Source organism: Rhinolophus sinicus, chromosome 16, assembly GCF_057876585.1.
Source record: "Rhinolophus sinicus isolate RSI-liver-muscle chromosome 16, RSI-T2T, whole genome shotgun sequence".
Lineage (NCBI taxonomy): Eukaryota > Metazoa > Chordata > Mammalia > Chiroptera > Rhinolophidae > Rhinolophus > Rhinolophus sinicus.
Window position 1 is genome coordinate 65,280,096 of NC_142516.1, and position 13,085 is coordinate 65,293,180.

General features: G+C 41.7%; 1 protein-coding gene and 1 pseudogene across 1 annotated transcript; both read right to left on the reverse strand.

The window, feature by feature from the left end:
• Positions 1-770: 770 nt before the first annotated feature.
• LOC109457433 (interferon alpha-4-like) lies at positions 771-1,306 on the reverse strand (annotated as a pseudogene).
• A 3,640-nt stretch (positions 1,307-4,946) lies between these two features.
• On the reverse strand, positions 4,947-6,057 carry LOC148755018 (interferon alpha-14-like). The gene has a single exon (XM_088793337.1). It carries the CDS (start codon positions 6,040-6,042, stop codon positions 5,524-5,526), a length of 519 nt encoding a protein of 172 aa, XP_088649463.1. The 5' UTR covers positions 6,043-6,057; the 3' UTR covers positions 4,947-5,523.
• Between the last annotated feature and the right edge of the window lie 7,028 nt (positions 6,058-13,085).

Sequence of the window (13,085 nt, forward strand, 5' to 3'; positions counted from 1 at the left end):
TAGTTTGATGTCTGCTAGTCAAGTGTACCAGATATCTACTGTTTTTATTTTTATTTCCTAGCATTCTTCACTCTAGCTACTGGTGAGAGAATTCATTTGTTTTTCCTTCTTCTCAATAGAGCATTTAACATAATTGATATTAATTTTTATCATTGCTTTTAGGTTTCTTTCCCCACAAAAATCAAAGATAGAATAAAGTAGGAACTGTATTTGTTATGTTCATGTCTGTAGCATGTCAAGTCAATAGCTGAAAAAGTCAATAGCTACCTGAAATTTGAATATAATGTGATGGGTAAATGAATTGTGTGATCCATTTTTTAAACGAAGTTGCACAATGAGGTTTGGTGTTTCTTTTTAAAATAAACTAATACATGAAGTTTACCATGGTAAAGTTTTAATAAACAAAAATATCATACATGTAAACAGTTAAATAGAACATATTTTATTGTATCACCATAATGTACAAGTGCATGTGTGAGATACTATATGAAAAAATTCTTATAAATAAGTGAGTAAATATTAAAATAGATACACAGATCCATCAGCATGTGCATCTGTAAGTGACGAGTGCCTGTAAAGTTGAACATCATGTTACCTAAAACTCCTGAAAGTCTTTGACAAATTGATTGCACTTATGTCATGATTACAACACAAGATAACAGACAGTCTTTGCCGTGACAAACACAAGGAAGTGTTATATTATTACTCCGTGAGAATCATCTCCATGGGGAACCAGGTGTCGTTCTCATTCCTTCATCTTCCCCACGAGTTCATTGGTAAGAGAAGGATCTCCCGATTTCTGCTCTGACAATCTCCCAGGCACAAGGGCTGTATTTCTTCCCTTGCAGATAGAGGGTGATTCTCTGGAAGTATTTCCTCAGGGCCAGAAGGGAGTCCTCATTCACCAGGGGCGTCCCTTCCACATCCACCTCCTACATCAGACAGGCTTCCAGGTCATTCACATGCTGATAAAGCCCAGGGCAGAATTTGTCTAGGAGGGTCTGGTCCCAAGCAGGGAAGGAGCCCTCTATTCTGAAGAGGTCGAAGGTCTGCTGGGTCATCTCCTGGATGATAGAGATGGCTTGAGCCTTCTGTAACTGGTTGTCACCAAACGCCTCCCGGGGGAATCCAAGTCATGTCTGTCCTTCAGGCAGGAGAAAGGGGACATTCTCCTCATTTGTGCGAAGAGCATTAAGGCCCTCCTGTTAAGCAGCCTGTGGTTGTGAGGCAGGTCACAGCCCAGAGAGCAGCTGGAATGGCAGCTGAGCACCAGCAGGGCCATCAGGAAGGAGAAGGGCAGGGCCATTGGGGGCTGTCAGATGCTGCTGGCCTGGCTGAGCCCGGGACCTGCACACCTTGTCTCTAGGCTCTGAAGCCCTTCCTTTGTGCATGCGTCTCATGTAGGGGACATAACGAATTTCCAGTTTCTGAATGTCCCCTTTCTACTTCTGCTTTTGTTTTCCTTGATGCACTTTCTACATGGTTTAGATCAGTGCCATTCAAACTTTTATTTTTCATATTACTCCTTGCCCACAGAGTCGTCCAGATGTTTTTGTAAGTGAATCCCCCAAGGAAACTTAACACAGATGTACAATATATATGTATGTACTGCATGTGTATCTATGCTTTCTATATAAAAAAAAGACAGTTTAAAGTTTACTCTTTTTATTCAGTGAAAGATTAAGAATGACTAAATAAAATTTTAAGCTGCAAGTTAAATTTAAAAGATATTTACATTTCCTTTCACATAATTCAAATTAATGTAACTTTATAACTAAGTTTGCAGAGTGGCTTTTAAGGCAATAAATTTACTCATACAAATAGTAAGGTATCCCATTACCTGTTTAAAAAAAATTTCTACAATACCTCAAAATAATACTAATATGTAGATGTAATGTAAAATCATTCAAAACTGCTAAACACCATTGAAACCTAAATTATTGTCTTAACATTTATTTTTTGGTAATTAACTTTTAATTTTGCTTCACATCAGAAAGTAATTTTCACTTCAGTAGCTGCTAAATGTTCATATAGATATTGCAAACTTTTTTATTAGCATTGACATAATTATTGATGTGCTGAATAATTTTAGTAGAACTAAATAATAAAATATAAACTGTTTGAATTTGTTTCTAAATCAACATCATACTGATGAGTAAACATGAGGATATTTAAACTGATGCGTTCACAAGACAGCCAGTGCCAGCTGGTAAGTAAGCAAAGGTACCCTCTCACAATATGATGCTGAGATCAAGCCAATGATGGAGGGAAAGTCCTCCAATGAAACACCAAGTCACCGGAGGTGTGGAGCACTGATCTTGCATGCATTTTGTATATCTTCATTGAACCAAGGATTCTCATGTGATACACGAGAAAACCCAAAGAGAAAAATGAATACTAAGGAATAAGATTTTGTTCGATAGGCTTGGGCTTTGGAGAGCAACAAACCATTGTCATAGCTAAGATTTGTTCACAGTCACAAGAACTAATTTTTGCACCCTTGGGAGCAATATTATCCCCAATGAGAGTACGTGATTAGACATCATCAGCTAGAATCTTTCTTTGTATTTTTGCATTCAATTTCAAACGTCCTAAAGGACTTTCGGTGTTTCCAATCAAGTCGCTTTTCTCAAACATAAAGGAAACCATCTTCGTAAATAATTGAACTGCATAAATATTGATTATTATCGTGGAGAGGATTAACTTTCAGCTTTGATCCTAAACTCTTTATATTTTGCTTAAGAAGTTATATTGCCTCAGCCGTCCAGATTCCTACCCTTTAAATGGCAGGTATGAGACCTTCTTTAGTCAATCAGCTCTTTAGTAACTGGACTCTGTCTTATTCACCGTGCTGTGCTCGGCTCCTGGCCCAGTGTGGTCACCCATTAAGTGATTTTTACTAAAAAGTTTTTCAGATTTCCCCTTCCTACTGGGAGGTACTCACGAATGACCAAGTTATGTTGCTTCTTCGTGGCCATAATTTCGTAGCATTATAACAGACAATGGCAAATATGTCCACTGTACTCATACTGGTATCACTAATGTCTCCTGAGTTTATTGCTCAAACCACTAGAATTCTATTTCCTACAAGGTGCATGTGGCTCTGGCAGGCAAGCTGTAAGTGCAGCACCTAATTTTCACCCTTTGCCTAGCAAGTATGACCTCATCTCCAAACCGCTTTCTACTTTATCATAAGAGAAAAATAACTGGCCTGGTGCCATATACAGAGCCACATATCTAAACACAAACTCTCCTGATTCACGCAGCTCACAGAACCAGACAATTTGCCACATTACTCTTTGGTGGGAATTTCCTGAAGTGGCAATTACCTACCTTGATCCTGAGACAGACTCTTGGGAAACCCCACACCAAGGATGATGAAAGATGCTTTGTGTGATCTCTATTCATTCCGTGGGTTATTGAGCTCCATTTCCATTTGAATTCCAAAACTTAGCCATGCATAATTAGAGCAATACTTCAGGTCAAAAGCAAGATTTGGATTCTGAATCCTTAGTCACTGTTTTTTGCCTACTGACCAGTTCATTCTTCTTTCCTTTCTAAGCATGGCTGTATTCTCTCTTCTGGATGCCAGGCGTGTAGCTATGGTGACCTGCTATGGTCTCATGATTATGTTCCCATAAAATTTACATGTGGAAGTCTGAACCCCTGAAGTGATCATGTAATGTGATGAGGAAATTTGGAAATAATTAGGGCCTGAGGGAGGAGCCTCGTGAATAGTATTAGTGCCCTCATAAAAGAGGCCTGCGCTAGATCCCTCCCTCTCGTGCCATGTGAGGATACAGGAGAACTCGGCATTATGTCCCCAGGAAGCAGACTCTCCTCCTAAGCCAACCATGCTGACACCTAGATGTTAATTTCAGCCTGTAGAACTCTGAGCAAGAAATGTCTGCTCTTCACAAGCTACGGACTCCATGCTCTTCTGTTAAAGTAACCTGAATGGACTAAGACATACCTGACCTAATTTCTTCTCAGACTACATCCCCGGGGTCTGTAAAATACCTCAAAAGAGAGAAATCATTTTACTCAACCTTGGCATTTAGTGCAGTCCCTATTATTTCAGGAGCACTGTCAATATTCACGAAGAGAATAATGAAGGTAACAACGGGAGAAAGAATAATACCAATATACACTAGATAGACATGAATTGAGTGAACTAGAGAACTAAATACTTTGTAAATTCCTCATGGTTCTCTGAAGGAGGTTGTAATTAAATATTGCATGAGGCAGCAATTTAAAAGATTGTTGGGACTAGGAGATATTTACTTCAGGTTTGTATCTTCAATATTTAGACTATCAGGATGAGAATCATAGGCCTCGTCATAAATAGAAGACTCACGCTCTGCGTTTATTTCAGGGATCCTCGAGAACCTGCAAGGAGCTACCTGATCAGACTTTCCTCTTCTCCCCCGGGTAATAGGGAAACAACTTGCACTTTACACTGTGTTCTGAGACCTCGTCTACACACTTGTGGCCGTTCTTTAACTTTAGCTTGTGCCTTGAGAATCAACCTGAATGCTTCTTTCACAGGATCAGTGATGCTGTGAGCTGTAACTAGTGACCTCCATGCTATGTCCCCCCAGAGTTCAATTTGTAGAATCAGACTTGCAGTTGTATTGATAAAGTTAGTGCAGCAAATTGGTAAAAATAACACATGGGTTGTTTTTTCACCTACAAGAGCATTAGGACAAATAGCATAAAAATGAACAGTGGTCGTATACACTGAACTTGTCTGCTCTCCTAATTAGTCCCCAGAGTAGAGTCTGTTTCTGAACTTATTGCACTTAGACGTCCCATGAGAATAAATTCAGAACAACTATTGTGAGTGTAACTCATATTGCCCTGTAGAGTCCTGGCCCTTGAAAACACCCCATGTGATCTGCCATTATTTTCCCTTTACAGCTGAGTGGTATAGACTTGAGTACCAGAGACAAATGTGGCATAACATGTTGAATATGGCAAAGTCACACAATAGAAAGTACCCATGATATTGAATCACTGCAGAACAACCAACCAGAGAGTCCTCTGATGAGGAATGATTGCATTGTGTTCTTTTACAAAGGAAAGGTAAGTCTTTATAATGATCAATGTATGAATGGTTTTCTGTTTATCACTTAGAACAGCTACCATTGACTTAACTGACAAATATGTTTAACAAAACACTATCCTGATGAACCTTCCCATAAAAAGAATGGACTTTACACTTCGGACAGCAAATGTTTTCCTGAACCCCTGAACCCCAAAAAAACACCCTTAAACAGGTTACCGAAATTATATTATAAAATTATTTATTTGAAAAGGTAGTTCTTTTTCCTATCTATAATTTTGTAGCATCATGATGAAAATTGATTTTCTTAAATAAGGCCCTGATTTTGGTTTCAGGAATTTCTCAGCCGGTGCCGAAAAGTGAATTGTGATTGTTTGGGGGTTTAGCAAACAGTGTCATCTAATAGAGATTTACGAATATACGTTTCTTCTTTGTTTGTGGACTTTGCTTGAGGGTTGTTACACAAGAGAAAGGCGCACTTGAATTTCACTTCTGACAACCTCCCAAGCACAGGAGCTGTATTTCTTTTTCTTCAGATACTTCAGGATTATGCGGAAGTAATTCCGGATACGAATTCCCAAATGGTCGGGACAAAGCAGAGTTTGTTCTTTAGTCTGCCCCAGCTCTTCCAGACTGTGATCTAGGCCAGAGAGCAGTTTGGCGAGGAGCGTGTGGTCCCAAGCTGCAGGGCTCTTGTCTGTATTGAACAGCTTGAAGGTCTGCTGGAGCATCAGGAGGCACAAACAGGTGCGTTGTGTCTTCTGCATTTGGGTGATGTTCCCAGTTTCCCAAGGAAATCGGAAGTCGATTCTGTCGTTCAGGCATAAGTGAGGGGGGATGCTTTCCAGCTGTCCCATAAGACTGAGGATTTCCCTTTTTTTTAGGCTGTCGCTCCAAGACAGGTCCCCGCCAAGAGAAAAAGCCCGGATGGAGCCCAGCATCACTCCCGCCACTAGCCACCAACAGATCTGGGCCATTGAGAATTGGACGCTTCGCTAGACGCCTGCAGGGGGCGCGCGGGCACCGCTCCACAGCGCGAAGGTTCCTTCGAGGGTTTACTGAGAAGCGTGCTTCTCGAGCTGGCCGCAAGAGGGCGCGCGGACGCAGACTTGGCAGCCTTTCTGCCGTTCGGGTAGCGGAGAGAAAAGTCCAGGGCCTCATTGAGGAACAAACTCGGCGCTGCTTTAATAGTGTAGGAAAGAAAATTGCCTTTCCGCGGCCCGGACGGCTGAAGACCGAGCTTTGCCGTGGCCGCGCCGGGGACATATTTCTTAGGGACGGAGAACAGAAACGCGCGTTTACTGCGCTTTCCCCCAGTTTTGTGCTTTCCTTTCGCACAGAAACCCTAGCGAGGCCACTTTCACAAAGAATCCGTTTACGGAGAGATTTGAGGCTCGGAATCGGAACATGTTGAGTCGTTTTTACGGCTTCGGGACAGTGTCTGTGCGAGATGCCGACAGATTCAGAGACAGAGGAACACGGAAACCATGGGATGTGACAGGACAGCGTTGGGGACGCCATCGGAGTGATTCGGGGCGCGGCCACCCTGGGGGCCCGAGCCCGGGAAGAATGTGCGTCCCCGGGTCAGGCTTTGTGACTTTCCTGGTGACTTTTCAACGTTACAGCGTTACAGGTGCTGGGGTAAAGTACTGAAAAAATGAAAAGTTGGAACATTAAATCTGCGTTTTACCAAAATATTGAACTATTTTAACATTAAGTAAAAATTTCAAAGGTAAAATGTGGAAAATATTTTTCACATTTCAGCTTAAAAGAGCATTTAATTAAACTTTTTAAAAGGTAAAGAACCTTTACTATTGAAAAAAAGACAAACGTAATATTTACAGAATATTTTTTAACACTAACACTATTGAGACAGCATTTTCCTTCACTTCATTGAAACTGTATTTTACCTACATAGAAAGAAGAATTGTAGATAATTTTACTTTCTTGGCTTTAGGGGAAGTGAACTCATTACTATTTTCAAGACTACTTCTTTACTTGTTTTCGTGTTTGACAATTTCTGGTGACTCCGTGACGATTTTAAATAATGTTTATTTAATATGACATTAGTGAATCGGCTTTCATAGGACTCCACCTTGACAACACTGTTCAAAAGGAAAGTTAAGAGTTGTGTAAAAGCAGTGAGGACAGTTTAATTTTCTTTCGACAGAATGAAGAGAACTATGTGAATTAACGCTCGGTGCTCAGAATTTTAGCAACTGCATGGAACTTACCAAAATTTTACTTGTATGTGGCCCCCTTCCTCTGTAAGACTCTCAGGGCTTTGCAATACAAGGTCATTTCTTATCTTTTAAATGTTGATATTTTGTTCGTCATGGACATTTCAGCATTAATTTTCATTTTTTAGCATTGAATGAAAATAATATTTATCTTCATTCCTTAGATTTGATGCCTTCTCAACTTCCGTGTCTGGGGAACGGAATCACTTTACGCCACTATTAATCCAGGAGATAGCTTTTGATTTAGAGTGTTGTGCTCTTCAGTGGCTGAAAATCTCAGAATGTCTCATTTCCCATCATCCTCTCCACCGCATCCCATTTTAATTCTTTTACCATTTTCCTGGTCTTTGCAACCTTTTAATTTAATCTGTGCCTTAACATAATATCACCAGAGGTATTCTGAATCTGCGGATGAGGGAAGGGATTATTTAGCTCATTTATAGGATTCGTAGAACAGCCATTTGTTTTTCTGTTTGTCTTTGACAACTTTTCTCCATTCTGGTTTTCTGCAGAGGGTTTCAAGTGTGCTGTAAGATTTCCCTCAATTAATCTGCCAGGCACTGATCTAAGGGTGGAAACTAGGGCCTGTTCCTTCAAAGTCCTACATACAAGCCCCTCTCCTAGAGTTTCCATTGGGGAACCTCACCACGCACACCCCCGAGAATGTTAAAAGAACTGCAATCAAAGCTTCTCTTGGCTGGGCTGAACATGGACTATACGATTATCATATGTGACCTTAATACTAAAGGCAGCTATCACTCCCTATGATCAGATTCTCAGCCTGTAATTTGCACATATTTCGTTTAATCTTTACAGTTTCCTATGTGACCACTAGTAAAGTTGTCTCGGTGTCCGAAGAGCGGAAATGACAATCTGATGTCATTTCAATTCAGGAGCCACAGATTTTGAAGAAAGTGAAGCTTTCAGCTGACTTCCAGTCCCTCGTCTTCATCAGTTCTCTTTGCTCTGAGCTGCACTGAGCATGCTCGGACTTCATTCATCCTAATTGAGCCTTTAATGTCTGTCCTCCCTGCTCCCTGGAGAACAGTCAGCATCCCTGTCTCACTTTCCCGGAATCCACATTGCCAAGCACATTTTCACCTCTGTGCAGTCAACACCTCATGGGTGACAGAACGAAGAGCACTGTATGAATTAACCCTTAGTGTTAACCCTTGATCTATGCTGATCGCACAAAACTACCTTGGGGGAGGGAATCGTGGTATCCTTCAAGTCCACGCAATTTCACATACTATAGATTTCTTGCGTGATCTTAATTGTCAAAAAAAGTGTGTATAAACCTTGTGCTGCTTTCTCATTGTAACGGGGAAGGATATTTTTGACCAAAACAACACTTACTTTAAACGCTTTCATCACTCGCATGGTGTCCCAGAGAATATTGATACATGGCTTTATGTCAGGTTGAAATCATATAACCTAATTCAATCAAGCACGTGGGGTTAGGAAGATACAGGGTTTACCAATCCAGTAGGCTTCACAATATTTTAAACTCTTGTGATGGTGAATTTTCTGTGTCATTTTGATCGGACTACGGGGTGTCCAGATATTTGGTCAATCGGTCTGAGTGTGTTGGAGGGTGGTTTGAGATGAGATTAACCTTTCAGTAGATGGACTGAGGAAAGCGGATCACCCTTCCTGACCTGAGTGGCCCTCATCTAACCGTCTGAAGGCCTGAATAGGCCAAAGGGCTGACCCTCGAGTGTCAAAACGACAAAATATCATTCAGCTGCAATGGAACTGGAGTCTAAGGCTTATGGCAAAGGGAATGATGAAGGGCCAGTAGAAGGAAACAAGGAAAGATAGAGCCGATTACTCTGGCGGGGACTTAAAGGAGAGTGATTGTAGTCGGAGGCCAGCCGTCAGCTGTCCAAAACCAGCCACGTGATTCCTCTGTCTATTTTCCTCCCAGATGTAATCAGTTTGGGGACAGGAGGGGAAATCATGCCAACAGACTCACTGGAGACCGATTTGAAACAACACCACCAAATTCCTCATTCCCTAATTCTATCTGCACAATAATGGATATTAGTCCTTTTCAATGTGCATTTCACATGATTAGTGGATCCAATCAGAAACGTGGATCATCTCAATATCATTAATACACAAGAAGAGGATATAGCTGGAAAGTTATCTGACTACTAAAATCAGTATGACATTATTGAGCACCTACTATGCTCTAGGGTCTGTCCTAAACACTTGCGATCCATGGCTCTGAACACTCCGTTGAATGCACTTGCGTTTATAAAACAGGTGTTTCTCAAGCACCTTCAGGTGTCAGTCTTGTTGTAGTCCCTTCAGTGCATATCAGTTAAAGGAATGGGCAGATATAGGTCCTTTTATTAACCCCATTTTATGAAGAAGGAAACAGAGCCACAGGGAGATTAAATAACCTTCCCCAATCATAGCAACAGATTAGCATTTAGGCCTTCTGACTCCAGTCCAAGCTCTAAACAACTTTCTAGGGATTTCACTGTTCCTAAGAACCAAAGATGCTGCTGAGTTTCTGAGCATCCTTTCTCCAGGACAGTCTCTATGGTGGTGACTTTCACCGAGCAACTTGGCTAGGTCCACAGGCAGCCACCCTGCAACTGGCCTTAAAGTGTAGCTGGAGGGAGACAACCATAAGGGGAACCACCCACCAGGATCACAGTTTACACCAGCCGATGACCAGCGTCAAAAAACAACACGTCTGTAACTTCTTGTAACTAACACACTTGACATCTTCTGTTAACCTGCAAATTAAGAGCCCTGTGCGCCAAAGTGTGCCCAGTTTGTTACATTCCAAGTTCGCCAGCTGCTGCTGGCTCTTACACTTCACAGATCTTGATGCTTGCTTTGGTTCACTGAGCCAATGAGCTCATGTGACTGGTACAGTCTCCTCCTAGTTGGAATCGGAACTTAAAACCACCTAAACGTCTCTGGAATGTGCTCCGGGATTCTGTACCAGCTCGTGTGGTGTAGACGTGTGGGCCGTGTTGGTGCTGCAGCTACCTTCAGTTACTGTTTCTGTGCCTGGCTGGGTGCGCTGGCGCCCGCGTGCCCAAACAAACAAACACACACACACACACACACACACACACACTCACACACTCACACACTCACACACGTGCGCTCTTGCCCTAGATGGGCAGGGAGGATCAGGCGTGGATACATTCACACTCGGCTGCCTCTAGCTGACACTGCTCAGGGATACTACACAGACATCCACAGTCCCCACGGTTGTGACCTGGGTCTCCCTGGTCCCCTTCCCCAGCCACACGTATGTGGGGCAGCTGAAGTCCAGCGTCAGGGCAGGACCTGTGAGCGCTGGGCAGGTAGCTCAGGGCAGCGCGGCTCGGCTCTCAACCCCGCCTCTGCCACAGCCAGCTCTGCCTCTCGGGTCTCCAACACTTTCCAACATATGTAAACTTCTAACATATTATCATAAAAGTATGTTAGTAACTGCCAGACAGTGAACACGATATGGCTACTATGAAGATTTTCAGGACAAAGTGACAGTACACGGCTGGCTAGGGGAGCTTTTCACACTGAACATAATAATTTATCAAAATGAATGAAAGTAAATAAAATTACACACATATGTATGTATGCGTAGATGTTTATGTATACACATCTATGTCTACATATACATACGTATATTCTCATGGATATGATATATATACCATATGTGTATCTTTTTCAAAACCCCATTTAGAAAGGATCATAATATTTGAAAGATGTTTAGGAATCAAAGACAGACACAGAAGAAGTGCAGAATTGGTAAGCCTTTCTCCTGCTGCTAAACTCGTCCACGCAGAAGAAGTAGTAGAGAAGAGGAAGATAAAGGACAAAAATGTATTAACATATCACCACGATCTTCCCCACCCACAATTTATAAAGAGCAAACTAAAGCATTGGCGAGGTCAACTGAGGCAAAGATTCAAGAAATCCTCCCAAATTGACATCTCTCCTCGCTACGTGAAAATTCACACACACACATACACAGACAAACACACACACACACACACACACACAGACAAACACACACAATCCCTGGGGAACTATGTCAAGTCCAACACTGTGTAGGCTTCAGTAACACCTCCGGAATTCTACCACTATTCTTACACGTCAATGAAAAAGCCTCTGCTTGTCAGTCGGCAACATTAGAATTCTCTAACAGTTCAGAAAATATATCTGAACTGTGACTACTTGGAAGAACTGCCAATATCATCATTCCATTGATAATGACAATATTTTCCAATCAGTCAGACAGAATCACATATTTGGAATGAATTGATGAAGCTGGAAGTTTACTGTTCACACTGATATTTAAACCATCAACTAGAACATTTCCTGTTAATGAAAACACCAAAGCAGTAGCACGCCCATTTTGCACAGCTCTAGCCCACAGTGTGGATAAGGCTAGTTAGTAGCAGGCTGGAGCAGGAAATGCAGTTTTATTCCTTCTCTCTTTAGAGCGGCCCACTGTGCAGAAAAGCCTTGCCCTGCCTGAAGCAGCACACTTTTTCTTTTTGTAATGATGTAAGCTACAACAGTGTGGTATTCAAGTATGATGTCACATCTTGACCCAGACAGCCTGTTGTTCATTTCGGAAGTGGATCTCCGGGAAGGACTAAGATTGGGGATTGGAAGAAAAGGCTGCCCTCCTACATTCGATCTGGCCATGTCCCAGGTGGCCAGCGGAGGGCGCAGTTCCTACGTGAGGACTTTATTAGCCCACGCAGTGAACTGAGCTCAGTTGATCCTTTGACTTTCAGCACCAAGTTCATCATTGTAACCATAGCATTGAGTCAGGACCCCCAAATAGTCATCAGAATGCTCATGGAAACAAAACTGTCTACAACGATTTTGAAAAACAGCTCCTTTTCAATTTTTGTCCTTTGTGGCTTTCTACTCTAAGGAGAAACCTTGAACCTAGAAACCACAAGGGAACCAGAGCACTTGTGAGGGAGGGTAGCAGGGTGGAGGGAGTGAAGCGACTGTATAAGGGACTGACTGCATTCAGTAAAGCAGGACAGGGGGAGGGTGGGAGGAAGACACCAGGTGCAGGGACCGGCCAGTCAACACCACTCATCTTTCCCACCTCATTCTGGATGACTCCTCTCACGTGTTTCTACGCACCTCTCTTTACTGAGTGAGTGTAAATCAGTTGCACCTCTGACATGGGTACTGAACGTTTTCCATGTTTTCCAGAACTCTTCTCAATTCCACAGCATTCCGGCTTTGGCAGGCATTTTATGACAAGTGGTAGAACTGTTCCATAGGACTTCACAATAACTGTTCTATAGGACAAAATCTATTTTGAAATAGATTTGCATAAAAAAATAAGATTCACGATCTCAGAATTTTAAAAACTCAACAAGGTTTCTTTCATAAGTAATTAATACAAACTAAATGCAAAATAAACATGGAAATGTAAACATGTTTTGTAAATTTTAATACAATGTAAAAATGAGCATGTAATTACATATGGTTTTTAAATATTATAAATATGATAGACTCTGGAAAAAAGGAAATAAATACAGAAATAAATTATATAAATAAGTAAACAAACAAACATACAACTAAGCATAACAACAGTCACCTCTTCCGGGCTGATGACACTGGAGCTGAATTTTTTAACACAGTCTAACTTAATGCTGACAAAATATTTGCTGAATTAAATACAATCAATTCTGTGACTGAAGCAGAAAGAAGAGCCCTTTGAAATGACCAAACACATGTGCAAGGATGATGTGGCACAGTCATCGGTGAGAATCAGT

What these genes read in the sequence shown, in the direction of transcription:
- LOC148755018 (XM_088793337.1), bottom strand. Translation starts at nt 6,042, where the DNA reads ATGGCCCAGATCTGTTGGTGGCTAGTGGCGGGAGTGATGCTGGGCTCC.